At 37.6% G+C, this 16,994-nt stretch overlaps 1 protein-coding gene across 2 annotated transcripts; it reads left to right on the top strand.

The window, feature by feature from the left end:
* Positions 1 to 197: 197 nt before the first annotated feature.
* On the top strand, positions 198 to 16,789 carry pbrm1l (polybromo 1, like). Of its 2 annotated transcripts, none has more exons than XM_059570589.1 (30): positions 198 to 529; positions 1,126 to 1,262; positions 1,358 to 1,455; positions 1,842 to 1,989; positions 2,200 to 2,346; positions 2,452 to 2,568; positions 2,660 to 2,728; positions 3,244 to 3,342; positions 3,431 to 3,516; positions 3,590 to 3,681; positions 3,818 to 4,025; positions 4,124 to 4,265; positions 4,475 to 4,557; positions 4,665 to 4,944; positions 5,734 to 5,839; positions 5,964 to 6,627; positions 9,299 to 9,510; positions 9,664 to 9,858; positions 9,962 to 10,119; positions 10,334 to 10,576; positions 10,666 to 10,811; positions 10,898 to 11,055; positions 11,615 to 11,798; positions 11,955 to 12,162; positions 12,443 to 12,641; positions 13,467 to 13,547; positions 14,075 to 14,239; positions 14,734 to 14,801; positions 14,886 to 15,090; positions 15,983 to 16,789. In XM_059570589.1, the coding sequence occupies exons 2-30, from the start codon at positions 1,137 to 1,139 to the stop codon at positions 16,144 to 16,146; spliced, it is 4,851 nt and encodes a 1,616-aa protein (XP_059426572.1). In that variant the 5' UTR covers positions 198 to 529; positions 1,126 to 1,136; the 3' UTR covers positions 16,147 to 16,789. The 2 variants fall into 2 exon arrangements, with proteins under 2 accessions (XP_059426572.1, XP_059426571.1); XM_059570588.1 differs by having other exon boundaries at positions 13,467 to 13,631.
* Positions 16,790 to 16,994: the final 205 nt, after the last annotated feature.

Here is a 16,994-nt window from a genome sequence, read left to right as displayed (position 1 = left end):
TAATTCGCTGCAATCTTTAAAATAGATTAATTAAATAATTAAATCTTTTCATAAAATAAAACATTTTATGTAAATGTTTATCCTATCTCGAATAGCGTTTGTATTAATTTTTCAGCAAGGAGAAAATAATATTTAATATTTAAAATATTCTACATTTCGGATGTAAGGTGGGACTTCTTCAATGTACTTCCGGTTTCGTTTCGCAAAGGAGGCTGGACTTTGCTAGCCATCAACGCTAACGTTACTTGCTGGCTAACAGTTGCTGCTGTGTTGTTACTGAAAGGTAATTCCTAACTACGCCAATAAAGTTGAGATTTTATTTCGGGTAGGTCGGCGTACTTCTAAAAACCTTCGTTCCCCAATACGTTTATAAAGTTCAGCAACAAAGAAACCGAAGTGCACTTTTCTAGAGAAGTGAGTGAGTACGAGAACATACTACGAGACCGCTCTTTTGTTTGACTGAAACACGGAGCTTCGATTGGCTGTTGGCGTTTAGGGTTTGTTTACCGGAAGATTAACACGCGGCTAAGTGTGCTATTTCACATAACACTGTAACGTTTCATGCATATAGTCCAAAGCATAATCGCTTCTGTTAAAGGCTTACGTAACAGGTGGTATGAAATAATGCACATATGAGTGATGAATTAATGTCCAAACTTTCTTTTGTCCTCCATTAAGCAGGTCAACTGTGGTTTGTTTATGATAAGTAGCTCATAGGAATTGTAAACAACATTTATTATGGGGAAATTACATATGGTGATTCACAAAATCTAGTACAGATATATATAATACCAAATTTAAATCGTGAAAATCTGCGATAGTTATCGTAAAGGTTCTTATTATATTGTACTCTAAAGTATTCTGCTTTGTCTTGCGCTATTCAGCTATTACATTCAGATGTGAAGGCGCTTTAGGTTTAACTTGTGACATTTGTTTCAGTAAAAATATAACCATGCAAATGTATAGATATTAAGTATTGGTACCTGGCATACAAAAGAGATTTATCTCCATTGAAATGATTCTGAGAGCCCTCATTATTTTATTAATACAACTTGAAGAGTCATGGAATGGAAATGAATTAGTGCTGGAAGCCCTGAGTCTGAAAGGATGTTTGTTGGTGAATAGGTACCATTTCAATGGGCTCTAAGAGAAGACGAGCCACCTCTCCCTCCAGCTCAGGAGACTTTGATGATGCCACCTCATCCACCCCAGTCAGTGGATGGAAGAGGAGGAGAGCTACCACTGCTCCTTCTGTTGATCAAGTGAGTACATGGCGTTTAATATAGACTAAAACAATGTAAGAGTGGTTTAGATCATAAAAATGATCTTGTTAGATTGACTTTGATCTTTTGTTTAGATTGCTGTGTGCCATGAGTTGTACAACACTGTCAGAGATTACAAAGATGACCTAGGCAGACAGATCTGTGAGCTCTTTGTTCGTGCACCAAAGAGGAGGTATCAGTGTATACTTTGTCTTTTAATATACACTGTCAGCCAAATGTTTGGACACACTTTTTCTTTTTTAAATACATAGTATTTTACACACCATTCTAAATGGAGTAAAGGACAAAAAAAGGTAAAATCAAAAGAAATTCTATTTCAGAATATTAATAAATAAAATAATAGTGTCTCATTGATACTAAAATAACACTGGCTCAATTTATGCATTTTATAAAATAGTAGAAAAGTAAAAGTAGTAATCACACATGTAGTTTTAATAGTTCTGTGTCATTCTTTTTAAATGAATTTCACAATGTGATGAAATAAACCATACTGAGTTTACTGCATGCAACATACACTAACCTACACTTCAACCTCAATTCTTATTTTTCCTGTTTTAGGAATCAGCCTGACTATTATGAAGTGGTAAGCCAGCCCATAGACATGATGAAAATACAGCAGAAGCTCAGGGCAGAGGAATACCAGGATGTAGAGCAGTTCTCAGCTGACTTTCATCTGCTTATTAATAACACCAAAGCTTACTATCAAGTGAGTTGATAGAGTTTGCGTTTGCATTCACACATAATATTGAAATTTCTAGCACATGAATCAGTTCAGTCTGTCTGTTATTTTAGACCGCTGGACTGGTTTGCAGTAGATGCAGTCAACATAGCTATTGCACAAGCAAAACTGTTCAGCATCACACCCACTGACCGTTAACTCAGAAATGCTAATACACCTGTGGGTCTCTTACTACAGGCTGACAGTGCAGAGTACAAAGCTGCCTGTAGGCTTTTAAATGTCTTCCTGTCTACCAAGAATGAACTGCTACAGGGAGCCGAAGGAGAAGAGGATGATGAGGATGGTAAAGATGGGGAAAACCCTAGTACTTCCATGGAAGAGGAGGTTAAAACATTTGACAATTTTTTTTTTAATAAAAAAGTTTTTATTATTAATTTGCACATCCAGGCTGATATCGGTTTTTCTCCTCTATACTCCTTTGCCAAACAGAGACCACCAAGCTATCTAAAAGCCATACTGGAGCAGCTCTTGGAAGCCATAGTATCATGCACTGATTCCTCAGGGAGGCTTGTTAGCGAGCTATTCCAAAAACTTCCCTCCAAATTGGTTGGTCATTTTGCAGTGTGGATAATCATGACAAGTTTTTATTTTAAATAATTAAAACTGACTTTTCCCATCCCCTTTTTTTCTTTTCCAGCATTATCCAGACTACTATGCCATAATAAAAGAGCCAATAGATCTGCGCACTGTGGCTCAGAAGATCCAGGTATGTGGTGCTTTGAAAATACGCTAGCGGACTATAGCAATCAAAATGTGTAGTGGTGTGTATTTGGAGCTGTTATAATAATTTCAACCGTGACAGTACTGTTAAAGGCGGATGTAATGTATATCTCATGTAATTGTTCATATTATATTTATGCCCATTATTTACTTAGCAAGAGTTTTATAATAATTATATTTGTAACTTATGTGCATAACTTCCAGTGTCAGGTGCATTCATTTATTTATTTTTAGCTGTACAAAAACAGTCTGTTACATTGCTTGATATTGCAAACCGGTATTTGTTGTTATTATATATATATATATATATATATATATATATAATATATTATTATTAATAATATATTATTATTTTGAACATGCTAATTTGTAGTGCAAATAGTTTTACTGTTTACTTCACTTTATTCTTGTAGTTAGTTATCTCTCACATCGACATGAAATGGTTTACTTCCTGTGTTGCAAAATAAGGTGAATAATAGTAATAATTTGTTCTGTGTTTAGGCAGGACATTACAGATCCATCAGTGCCATGGCCAAGGACGTTGATCTTTTGACAAAAAATGCCAAAACGTACAATGAGCCAGGGTCACAAGTTTTTAAGGTTTGTACACTTTATACCCTTGTTGTCTATTCATCCAAAAATTTTAACTCCTTGTATACAACGTAAACATATTTTTGTCTTTGTAAAGGATGCAAACGCAATTAAGAAGGTATTTGCCCAGAGAAGGACTGAGATTGAGCAGGCTGAACCCACTAAATCTAGCCTCCGCATCAGGTATTTCTTCTTTTCCTCAACTGGTTGCTTTGAAGATGCATCTTTTAGTCTGTAACATGCTGTGTTTTGCTAGAAATCGGAGGTCTGCTCAGGGTGACCGGCTGTCTGTCATCACTATGGCTCTTCAGGCTGGGTCCGAAAGTGATGAAGACTCTATTCTGACAGGTACATATCCACAGTTCCCTTTGTCCAAGATAACTCTATAGCAATCCATCTGAGAGAGTCTGCCGACAGTCGTATTCAAAAATACATTTGCAATGTCTGCAGCTTAATATAGCTGAAGGATTGTTATTTTTCTCAGGCACTGTACGTTATGACACTGGAGAATCGGAGGCAGATTGTGGTCTCAGTGCAAGTGACCCAATCTTCTTGTTGTACCAGTCAGTGCGAGGAGCCCGAAGTGTTCAGGGGCTGCTTCTCGCTGAACCCTTCCTCCAACTGCCCGCACGAAGAGAATACCCGGACTACTATCATCAGATCAAAAACCCTATCTCCCTGCAACAGATCAGGTGTGGATAACCCATGTGATATATCTGCTTATTTGAATCGTGATGTTTGAAAGCAGTCAGCATTTACACATTCTTTTCATATTTTCTTTTTTTTATAGGGATAAATTGAAGAATGGGGATTATGAAGGAATCGAGCAGATTGAGGCTGACCTCACGTTAATGTTTGAGAATGCTAAATGCTACAACATGCCCAACTCCACCATCTACAAACGTGCTCAGAGGTTACAGCAAATAATGCTGGTAATTCTGCTTTAGAATTGGAATTAGAATATCTTTATTATCATTGTACAGGTGAACAACAACACATTTTTGGCTCACAGTACAAAAAGTACTGTGTACTGTGTACTAGGTTTCTCCAAAACCTAGTGTGAAACCTATTCCAAGAATGTCCTAGTGTTTCAGGAAAATTAGAAAAAATTGTTGTTTTTTTGGTTGAATGTGTGTTGTAGCAAAAGAAAAGAGAGCTTCGAGGTGACGATGAAGGAGAGGTCTCTACTGCAAATTCTGACTTGGGAAGTAGTAAAAGGAAAAGGTAATCTTTAAATGATGTCACTCTCATTGTATTTTACCCATATGACTTGCAGTCAGTAAAATGTTTTAAAAAAAATGTTTAATGCTGCCATTATCTGGTCCTTAAAGCCACAAGAAGAACACCAAGAAAAACCGAATGAAGATGCTGTATGCTGCAGTGACTGAAGCACGTGAGACAGGCACTGGACGCCGCCTCTGTGATCTCTTCATGGTGAAGCCCTCTAAGAAGGATTACCCAGACTATTACCAGATCATCCAAGACCCAATGGACCTGCGTACCATCGAGAACAATATCCGCACTGAGCGCTATAACAATGAGGAAGCACTTATGGATGACATGAAGCTAATGTTTCGCAATGCCCGCCACTATAATGAGGAGGGATCTCACGTGAGCATCATCACTTTACTCAAGCTGAATGCTAAATTGTAATATACTACTGTTCAAAAATATGGGGTCAGTAAGATTTTTTTTTTCTTCTTGAAAGAAATGCATATTTTTATTCAGCATGGAGGCATTAAATTGATCAAGAAGACAAAAAAAATGTCATGACAAAGACATTTATAATGTTGCAAAATCACATAAATGCTGTGCTTTTGAACTTTCTATTTTTCAAAGAATCCTGAAAAATGTCAGTTTCTACAAAAAATATGTAGAATTAAACATTGTTTTTAATGTTGATGATAATAATAATATGAATATTATTTTATTAATAATATGTTTCTTGTGCACCAAGTCAGCATATTAAAATAGTTTCTGAAGGATCATGTGACACTAAAAACTGGATTAATGACAGCCCAAAAATTCAGCTTTGCTATCACAGGATTAACCTGCATTCTAAAATGTGTATATATATATTAAAAACGTTATTTAACATTATAATAATTCATGATATAATTGTGTAACTGGTTTTTAACACACAAAAAAATTCATGAGAAACATCTTTCAAAAACATTAAAAGTCTTAACCCAAACTTTCTATATTTATTTGCTCATTGTTATCTTTTACAAATATGTATATGATGACAGTGGTGTTAAAGGAAACTTTCATTCAGAAATAATATTTCTTCAGTATTTCATTTTGTGGGTTCAAACCTGAATATAGTGTCTTAAATTGAAAAGACCTAATTTGAAGAATCTAACTTGAAATGTATGCTTGCCATTTCTTTTTTTTCTGCAGGTTTATAATGATGCAAACATCTTGGAGAAGATAGTAAAGGATAAACAGAAGGAGCTTGGCCCTCCTCCTGAGGAAGATGACATGGGCTCTCCTAAACTCAAGCTTCGTATGTGTTTTTTGTTTTTTTTTGGCTAAAATTGGACACTTTAACGCACTAATTAAGAACCAAATTTTAGGTGTAACTTTTTTTTGGGGAGGGGGGTTTACTAAATTCCTTTCTTTTTTTCTAGGCCGTAGTGGAGTTGCTGCCTCCCCTAAAAAGGCCCGCACCCAGACCACCCCACTCCAGCAGAAGCTTACTGATCTCTACGAAGCAGTTCGCAACTTCACAGACAATCGTGGCCGACGTCTCAGTGCCGTCTTCCTGCGTCTTCCATCGCGTTCTGAGCTGCCTGACTATTATGCTGCCATTAAGCGTCCTATTGACATGGAACGTATACGTAGCTACATGGTGCAGGGACGCTATCAAGATATTGACTCGTTAGCAGAAGATTTCATCCTTATGTTCAACAACGCCTGCAACTACAACGAGCCAGAGTCTCTGATATACCGAGATGCACTGCTGCTCCATCGAGCCTTCCTGGAAGCCCGTCGACAAATTGAAGATGAAGAGGAGGGAGACGAAGGTGGACTGGGTGGTTTGTCGGTTGCCTCTCTCGTACGTGAGCTCATCAGGAACCTCTTCGTTTCAATGATGGGCTACCAGGATGATGAAGGCCGCTGCTATAGTGACTCTTTGGCAGAGGTTCCCGCCATCGACCCCGCTAATCCAGAGGACCCTCCCCTCACTTTAGATATTATTCGTAATAATGTTGATCACGGCCGCTATCGAAGACTGGATGTGTTCCAGGAGCATGTGTTTGAGGTGCTGGAGAAAGCAAGACGTCTCAACAGGTAAGCAGCAGGGAAGAGTGTGAAAATTAGCTATTCTTGTCACCATTAAAGAAACTGGAATTTAAAAGATGCCACTTTCTATAAAATGAACAGGAATGGATTTAGGCTTTAAAAATGACGGGGAAAGAAAATCCCACCATAAAAGGCTCTTTATTACTTGTTCTATTTGCCAGTGTTTTCTTTTCCCCTCATTGTGCCTTTCTCAAACCTCATTCCACAATTTAGCATATTGGACCACTTTTATGAGATGTTTTTGATGCTTTAAAAAAAAAAAATATATATATATATATATATACACATTTACACATATATACACACGACCGATATGAATTTTTGGGGGCCGATGCCGATATTAACTCGAAAAGAGCCGATTTATAAGCCGATATTTTGATTTTAAAAATAATCTGGATATTAGACCCATTTCCTATAAACTGCACTTACACAACATTCAATAGCAAAATATCTGCCTGTTCTATGTATGTGGGCTGTATAAACCATTTTCCAGAATGGATTATGTTAAAAAAAAGCCTTAGATTACAGTCTCAATGACTAAACAATTGCACATCAAAAGTATATATTTTTTAATGATCAAAAAACAGTCTGGTTTTAAACATTTAACACTTTTACTTTCTCCCAGTTGAAGCTGGTTTTAACAGTCTGTGTGTGTACTGTAAATAAATTATAATACTAAAGTTAAAGTATTTGCAGAAGTAGTCCCACACTTTGCTGCTACAGCATTCACCTTTTTCAGCCATCTGTAGGCAGAAAGAGAGACAGAGAAAGAATAAGCATGTGTATTAATAATATCACCATGTATCATTACTCATGTCATCATTAGAATTATAATAATAATAAACTGGGATCTCCTACATAGGCAAAAATGAGAAATATATATATATTTTTTTATTTGTCAAGCAATAGGTATTACCTACTTCAACATTTTCCTGTTATGTCTGTAAAGCTGCTTTGAAACAATATGTAAAAAAAAAAAAGCGCTAGTTCAGCTCACATTTATTTACATGTCCCCTCTGGTTTAATCATTTCTGACGCACCTACTGTAGTTACTGTAACTACACTATATTTGCTCTCACAGAACATCGTCTTGCCTACTATTTCCGGAAGATTACGGAATCAATTCGAAGTTGAATGGTTAACGTTAGTGTCATGAACACACCGCTGTCAATTTTGAGAAGAACCACCTTCAAACAAGTTAATAGCAAACATTTAAGGGGCCTGCTAAAAAGGAAGCTATTAGCGTTAGAGTAACGTAACCAGCCTGAATTCACCAAATTGTTCTCTGGACCTGAGGGTAGCCTCTTCTTCCTTGCTTCACTCTTAATTCTCAACAGCAGGACTAGCGCTATCGCTCGCTTCTTACAACGGGACAGATACATGTTGGCTTCTGACCGAAAGGAGGAACAACAGACTATGAAAGAGCTCCCGCTAAACGTTTTTAAAACTCCGCCTATGCCATAGCGCAGCGCAAATCGCGTTGTATCTGAAGGGCAACGCGGCAAGCGCCGTGGATACCGCGTCCTGTGTGAAAGCCCAATTACGCGGTCATTATGTGGAAAACACCGCAATAGAATAAGAATAAGTTAAACGCTAACGTTATAGTTTGACCTCCTATTAACGTTCGCGCTCTTCCACTGATAAACATGGTATTAGCCTTGTTAGCTTATCTAATATAGCAATGCATTAGCGGCTGTAAGTGATGTTACAGAATATTTAGAAGTGATAATGATAGGACCGTTAGCTAGAACTACCATACAGTTTTTATATACAGGGTATGAACTAAATCTACAATCATTTCACATGACGAACGACAGACTCACCGTCAAAACAGTAAGTTACATCTCCTTCATCTCCTTGGCTGATCGCTTTCTTCTGTAGTGGACTTCTGGCGCTGTTGTTAACTCTGGAGCTGCAGAGCTCCCTCTGGTGGGCACACTATGCAACACTCATAACATGAGTGAAGCATGAGACTCTGTTTCTCATGTTTCATCGGCCGTTATAAATGCCGATGCCGATTTAAATGCAATTAGCTTATATCAGCCGGCCGATATATCGGTCGGGCTCTAATTTATATAAAATGTGTGTGTATATATATATATATATATATATATATATATATAAAACAAAAATAATTATCCGTGTTTTATCTTGATGTTTAGAGTATGTATAGTAAAAGAAAAGTGATCATTTAACACCACTGAATGACTATTATAGATATTCAATATGCAAGTTATTGCCATTATTGATAATATACTATTACAAATGTAATCGGTAACAATATTATTTTAAAACTTGAAATATATGATTTTGAAGTTTTTAAAATGTATGCTGTCTGTGTATGTGTATTAGATATAATCCTGTAGTTTAACTTGTCCGACTTAATAAAATGCTTTGCATTAAACTCTGACATAGCTATGATAATTTGGCATTATTTGGCAACATAATAGCAATAGCCCCATAGGGGGAAAAAAGATTTACAGGTTTTGGAATGATCTGAGAGTGAGTGAATGATGAAAAGAACTTCATGAATAATTCCTTTAAGCTCTGTTCAATTCTAACACAGTGAAGTTTGATGGTAGAGTCAATGTAAATAGAAATCAAGTTCTATTTAGCACCGGTAATCTGAGAATTCATTACAGCTGGTGTGTGTTTCCAGGACCGATTCTGAGATCTTTGAGGATTCTGTGGAGTTGCAGCATTTCTTTGTGAAGATCCGTGACGAACTATGCAAGAATGGCGAAATCTTGTTGACCCCAGCACTGAGCTACACATCCAAACATCTGCATGCCGACATAGATCAAGAGAAGCGAGAGAAACTGCCCCAAGAAATTGAGGAAGACCAGCTGAAACGGGAAGAAGACAGAAAAGGTTCTTTGCTCTTGATGTTTTCAGAAATTGCTTGTTGCTTCTAGCATTTTCAAAGTTATAAAACACCTTGGGATACCCTTTAAAGTCTTGCTGCTATAATGTGTGTCTATTACAGAAATGTAATAATCTGCGCTTTGCTTTCATGACTAATAGCTCTTCCAGAAGAGAACAAAGCAGAGGGTACTGCAGGAAGCCAGTGGCCGTCAGGTCCTCAAAGCTCATATAGTCAGGACTGCAACTTTGAGAACAACACCTACAGCGTGGGAGACTGTGTGTATGTTCAGCCTTCAGAAGCAAATTTGCAACCTCACATTGTCTGCATTGAGAAACTCTGGAAGGACGAAGCTGGTGCGCACATTCTCTTTTTCTTTATTGTCGTTGCTTAATGCTCCTCCATTTGTCAAATAATTTTTTTCTTGTATTAGCAATTGGATGTGTTTGTTGACTGCAGGTGAGCAGTGGATGTACGGATGTTGGTTTTATCGTCCAGGGGAAACTTTCCATTTGGCAACTCGCAAGTTTCTGGAAAAGGAGGTATTCAAGAGCGATTACTACAACCATGTTCCTTTCAGCAAGATCTTGGGGAAATGTGTTGTGTTGTTTGTAAAGGTGAGTAACATGAGGCAAATATAATTAAATAATACATTTATATGACCAAGAGGTTCACAAAATAAAGCCATAAGCCACAAGAGGCTATGTGTTGCAGTGAAAGTAAAATTAATGGTATATATCTTATTTAATTTACTTTTGTTTCAATATGTTCCTCACAGGCTCTTGAAGAATTTAGCATTTCATTCTCTTGAATGTGGGATTGTTGTTTTAGGAGTATTTCAAGTTGCAACCAGAAGGCTTTAAACCTGAAGACGTCTATGTCTGTGAATCCCGCTACACTGCCAGGACCAAAACCTTCAAGAAGATCAAAGTATGGTCCATGCCGCCAAGCTCTGTCAAACTAGTCTCTCGAGACGTTCTGTTGCCTGTAGTCAGAGTTGCCTCCATGTTTGTCAGTGCAAAAGACAAAGCGGCTGATCTTCCTGATGCGGAGAGTGGTGGCTTCATCGAGAAGGTATAAAGGAAATTATTGATTTTGAGTACATTTTCTTTTTTTCTTAAATTAAATTAAGCATTTAATATACTCTCTTGCACTCATTACAGGAGCGAGAAGACATTCAAGTTGAAGTGGCCAATGGGGAGCAAGGATGCCAGTACTATGAACAGCTCCACTACAATGACATGTGGCTTAAACTGGGTGACTGTGTCTACATACGCTCCCACGGGCTGGTGCGACCACGAGTTGGCAGGTGGGCAAAATCATACTTCTTTTACACAATTTATAGTAATATAAGCCCACAGCATTAGTCTGAGTTGTTATGGTTGATGTGGACAGAATCGAGAAGATGTGGTTGCGGGATGGAACAGCATTCTTCTTTGGACCCATTTTCATCCACCCTGAGGAAACGGAACATGAGCCAACAAAGATGTTCTACAAACGTGAGGTGTTCCTCAGCAGCCTGGAGGAGAACTGTCCTATGGCCTGCATCTTAGGTATGGGCACTGAGCGAATAAATTCTATCTAATTGTAATAAAATCCTAGTTTTCATATCAGTTTGCTATCCATCCACAACCCACAACTAACCAATCTTGTGGGTGTTCAAGCTGTGATAGAAATTTTGCCAACCATTCTTGTCAAATGCACATGGTGCCTTTGGGATCATTAACATTCTAAGAGACTTTTAATTTCACAAAGACACTGGAAATGCAATTAAGATCTACTTCTTGCGGAAGTCTGCAGTGATTTTATAGTACAAAACCAGCCACCTCAGAACCCTGAATGCATAACTGAATCAGTGCGGGATCACTTGGCTCGATTAAGAACAAAAAGTGCAATAAATTATTGCAGATCCAGTAGCATATATATCATGTTGACAGTGTATTCCCACAAATGGGATTTATACAGCTGATTAAGTACTTGAACATTTTCATTTTAATTCCAGTGTTCTCTTCTTCGGATCCATACCTTGTATGTAAAAAAAAAAAAAAAAAACTGACTCAGTTGAAAACTTACTATGGACCATATTTTAAGCCTTTCCCTTTCTTTTCACAGGGAAATGTGTGGTCTCCTCTTTTAAGGACTTCCTGTCCTGCAGACCAACTGAATGTCCAGAAGAAGACATTCTCTTGTTTGAAAGTCGCTACATTGAGAGTGAAAAGCAGATGAAGAAGTTTAAAGCTTTGAAACGCTTCTCCCTCTCAGCCAAGGTCGTTGATGACGAGATCTTCTACTTTAGGTGCTTTTAACTTTCCTACCTTACTTTTAGTGGGCAATATATGTAACAGCCAGAGTCTTATTGCTTTTATTAATAATTAATTTGCCAGACTTCAACTAAGGCTCGAAATGGTTGATTGGGTTTAGCGACTATCTGATGCTGTAATTTAATTTTCAGAAAACCCATCGTGCCCCAGAAGGTGCCATCTCCACTGCTGGATAAGAAGATTGAGGAGCTAGAGGCTAAGTTTGCAGACATGGAAGATTTGGATGAAGATATGGATGACCTGGATGAAGATGACGATGAAGCAGCAGCGACGCCCTCAATGCCACCCAGTAGGGCATCCACAACAAGTGACATGGATATGCCTTATACACCACCACAGGTACTCCAGTCTCCCAATATTCAGATATTAATCATTTTCCAGTTAGGTGTGCATCATAAGCAGTTTTTTAGCAAACAGGAAACAATGAAACATGAATAAATATATTACATAGTTATTGCCATCAGAAATCCATTGCTTTCTGAGTTATTATATTCAATATGGAATTATATATACATCTTAAACTGTCTAGTTTTAAGTTGATCAACTTTTATTCTCCATAGTTTTTTTCATATTTAACAGTACCTGACTTTTTCTTTACACCACTGTTTGCTATGCACAGTCCACGCCAAAGATTAAGGGTATGTCCAAAAAGGAAGGAGCCAAGCGTAAGATCAACATGAGTGGCTACATCCTGTTTAGCAGTGAAGTGAGGGCTATTATTAAGGCTCGTCACCCTGATTTCTCCTTTGGAGAGCTAAGCCGCCTGGTGGGCACAGAATGGAGGAACCTGGAAGCTTCTAAGAAAGTGGAATATGAAGGTATGTTCTCAACCCTTCCTGAGAATTGCTCTAGCCCTGATTACTTTAGGTTCACCTTGTGATCTTGTTTTTTCATTGAAACAGGTCTAGAGAAATTTAGTATTACATCACTTGCTCACCAATGGATCCTTTGCAATGAATGGGGTCCATCAGAATGAGAGTTCAAACAGGTTAAGCGCTGTTTACAAGTAAAAACAGTCCAAAATGGTTCTAAACAAATGTGTCTGTGGATATTGATATGAGAAGAAAATAGGGGATGGACTCTTTCAATGGAGGAAGCATTATTATTGGATTTTGGCTTGAAGTGATGGTTTGAATGCCTTAAAATGCCTTGATGATGGATTTGTTACTTGAGCATGCACAGATTTTCATGTCACAAGACAGCAAATGATTTTGATTGGTTGTCGATTACTTGTGAATTACTGTGATGATCAAGTGTTTGAACTCTGGCACCTGTTCCTAAATTTGTTCAAATTGAAAAGAGTAGTACATCTTCAGCAAATTTTCATTTTAAGGTAAAATATTCCATTATGATAAATATGCAGTCATATCTCAAATAAAGCTAAACATTTTTACAAGACACTGCTTTGAATACAACCAATTCAGTCACAAGATAAGAGATGCATTTGGGATCTCACATCTGAATGTTTGCATGTCTGCAGCTGAGATTATTTCCCCATAGAAATGAATAACAATGGTAACCAGGATTAGTTTTCCTCCTTGCTCAACACCATTTCTGTACAGAAAATGTTTTTCTTATTCACAGCGTTGCTTAACACAACCACATGCTAAAGAGTCTCAATTCAGTTATCAATGTTTTTACAGAACGGGCAGCTAAACTGGTAGAGCAGCAGGAACGGGAGAGGGTCCTTCAGCAGCAGCAGCAGCAGGCTTCTCCAAGAGCAGGTACCCCAGTCGGCTCAATGATGGGGGTGGTACCTACCCCAAGCGCTATGGGGATGTTAAACCAGTCCATGCCACCTGTGCCATGTAACGCCAAATCGCCCCCACCTTTGCTGAAAGAGACAGATGCAGCATCCGGGCACTCTCCGACAGTTCTCATCTATTTAAACCATCTAAAACCTCAACTCATCAGTCATGTCTCTTATCTTCCCCGTACCAAAAGTGTGCCCCATTAGTGATTATTCAATTCATTTCACTGAATGCCTTTTGTTTGTATGCAAACGTTTTGGTCTCGTCTTGTGTTTTTGAATATTGTCACATTCTTTTTCACGTTTACACTTGTCTTTTTTTTTTGCATGAGAACCTTTTTTATTAATCTGTTAATATGTAGAGCTCTTTTTTTACCACTTTTAAAAATTCACACTTTCTTTGACATTGATATGATTGTTATTTTGTAGTTGCATGACTTGTTAGACAACTGCATGTCATCAATGCATGGATCTTTTTGTGCTATCTCCTCCTCACCCAAGGCATGATGGGAAATTATGGCCTGCCCTACATGCCTATGCAGGGTCCTTCTGAGGGCATGATGGGCATGGGTGGCACACCACCTCATTCCATGGGGGTGCCCCAGCTGCCTTCCCAGCACTACCTTCTACCAGGCATGGCCGGGTACCCTGGTATGCCCCATTCGGGTAAGAAGCACCCCGATCAGACAGAAACCACATCTGAAGATCTTCTGACCAGCTCCAATTCAAATAAAATAATAATTTTCTCTCTCTCGGTTTGAAATCATGGCTTTGTTCCAAAAACTAGTGAGCTGCCTGGACAGCAAGGCAGCTTATATGGTTTTGAAACAGAGCTAATTGTTATAATATCTGTATTTCTGCAAAGTCTAATTTTAGTTGCATCTTATTCATAAGTTGGAAATATTCACACAACACCACTAACATGCTTTTTTTCCTCAATATCTCACCTCACACTTTCTTAATCTATTTTCTACACATGATTTGTCATTTCACTTTTCCACTGACTTCACTGAATCATTGTATTATAAAAACACCACTTGCTTGGGGGAAATGTAACACACATTTATGTAAACAATATTTTTTTTATTCAGTCAGTGCACATTATTTGCAACCTTATCTGTTGGAGTTGAGATTTAAACTATTTTTGGTTTTCTACTCAGGTGTGATGGGCCCAGGAATGAACGGCATGGCTGGAAGTCCTGGTCCTGGAAACCATTATGGCATGCAGGTGAAGAACATGTTCATGCAGCTTTCACTGGTGACACTAAAGCAGATGCAGATTGTCATCTCTGTCTTTTCCTTGTGTTCTCAGATGGGTGGATATGGGCCAGGACAGCAAGCTCCACCACCATATCCAGGTCAAGGTCAACCAGGCCAGCAGCAGCTAACCCCGCCTATTTTTGTGGCCCCGCCTCCAAAACCTCAGCGTCTTCTGCATTCAGAAGCTTATTTGAAGTACATTGAGGGCCTAAGTGCAGAATCCTCCACTATTAGCAAGTGGGACCAGAGCCTTAAGGGTAAAGATGATTTGTATGCGAACTGGAAATGAGTTGTTTTATGTATTCCTTTTGATGTCATATACAGTTACACTAATCTTTAGATGTTTGAGGTCAGCTAGGTTTATCTTATTTATTCATAAATTATTCATTTTATTCAGCAAGTATGCACTAGATTGATCAAAAGTGACAGTAAAGACATATATAATAATAGAAAGTATTTCTTTATAAGAATATTTCAAATAAATGCTGTTCTTTTGAATGTTCTATGGTTTTTATTAAAATCTTAACAGCACAGCTGTTTCAAACATTCACCATATTAGAATAATTTCTGAAGGATCATGTGACACTGAAGACTAAAGTAATTGCTGCTGAGAATTTAGCTTTGCCTTCAGATTAACAAATTACATTTTAAAATGTTGAATCAGAAAATGGTTGTTTTCAATTGCAATAATATTTCACAGTATTATTACCGTTTTTACCGTAGGTTTGATTAAATAAATGCAGCCTTGGTGAATTAAGAGACTTCTTTCAAAAACATTTAAATGTTACAGACACCAAACATTTGAAAAGTAGTATATACTAAATAATTGCAGAAATATTTTTATTGTTTAAGCAAGTGTTTTATTACATTTCCTTATAAAACACTTCTGTAGCATTTGAACTATAAACGCTACATACACACATATACATATATGGTGTCTTGCACCATAAAACATTTATAATTTAGTAATTTAAAGTATTGTTTTCATATAAAAGGCTGCACCATTACGTCTTCTGTATGTAAATTACTTCTGTAAGGTTAAAGCCAAAACATTTCTGAATGACCCATTTTTGCTGCTCCGTTTTAGTGGCCTTGTCCCAAATGATGCATGTTTTAAAAAGGTTTTCTTTCTAATTTTCATTCCTTCAGCACAAAGAAAAGACTGCCGGCTCACCAGGGAGCAAGAGAGCCGTCTCCCTACTCACTGGCTGAAAAGCAAGGGCGCTCACACCACGATGGCCGACGCATTATGGAGACTCAGAGACCTGATGATGAAAGACACGCTCAATATCCGACAGCCGTACAGCCTTTAAACCTTTGTTTTATCCCCAACTCTCAGGACTCTTATTTATGCAAGACTTCTACCAAATCTTTCCTATCACAATGTGATAAAGTATTGTGTACCATTGGAAAAACTTCAGCAATAATCTCCAAGTTGTGTGTGTATTTGTGTGTGTGTGTATTTGTGTATTTGTGTGTGTGTGTGTGTGTGAGAGAGAGAGAAATATTAGCCACATTTAGTTACATACGAAGCACTGGAATTAAGTCACTCGTGCATCAATTTATAACTACTGACTTGGATTTGAAATATGTCACTTTGACTGTTATTTTAAATGAATTTTGGGTGCATTAAAGATGTTGAACCACATCATTTTTATATTGCTAAAACCCATCAATCCTCACAAATTTCCCTGGCTATGGCCACTGTATACAAAAAGGTTTCAAAAATTGTAAAAGAACACAGTAGCAGTTTACATATATATTTTCTTTTTTTATATACAGAGGCAAATTAAGTTGATAAGTTCCTCTTTATTTTAATGATAATGTAATTTATTTTTTCATTGTGTACCTGCAAAAAAAAAAAAAAACCCTGTGAGAAATGCTTGAACACAGTTGCATTAAGAATGACAAAATTGTCTCAATTTAACCAATAAACAGCATTTCAAATGGATAAAATGTGCTTCAAGTATGTCCAAAACATGTTTGTGAGAGGATTGGGTTACCAGCCCCTCCGCCACCATACCACTGTAACATAAGGCCCGCCTAACCACGCCACAAACCTCTGCAGATGCAGATTATTTAAATACGCCTAATAAGAAAAGCTGAATTGTAATTTAATGTAGGAATCGATTAATAAAAACACTTTTTTTCATTGTTTTAC

Source organism: Carassius carassius, chromosome 17 (genome assembly GCF_963082965.1).
Source record: "Carassius carassius chromosome 17, fCarCar2.1, whole genome shotgun sequence".
Lineage (NCBI taxonomy): Eukaryota > Metazoa > Chordata > Actinopteri > Cypriniformes > Cyprinidae > Carassius > Carassius carassius.
This window is presented reverse-complemented; position numbering and strand designations above follow the sequence as displayed.

What these genes read in the sequence shown, in the direction of transcription:
- pbrm1l (XM_059570588.1), top strand. Translation starts at nt 1,137, where the DNA reads ATGGGCTCTAAGAGAAGACGAGCCACCTCTCCCTCCAGCTCAGGAGAC. An exon ending in TGAAGACTCTATTCTGACAG is followed by an intron (nt 3,682 to 3,817) that starts GTACATATCCAC and finishes TATTTTTCTCAG; the next exon opens with GCACTGTACGTTATGACACT. An exon ending in TGCCTTATACACCACCACAG is followed by an intron (nt 12,163 to 12,442) that starts GTACTCCAGTCT and finishes TGCTATGCACAG; the next exon opens with TCCACGCCAAAGATTAAGGG.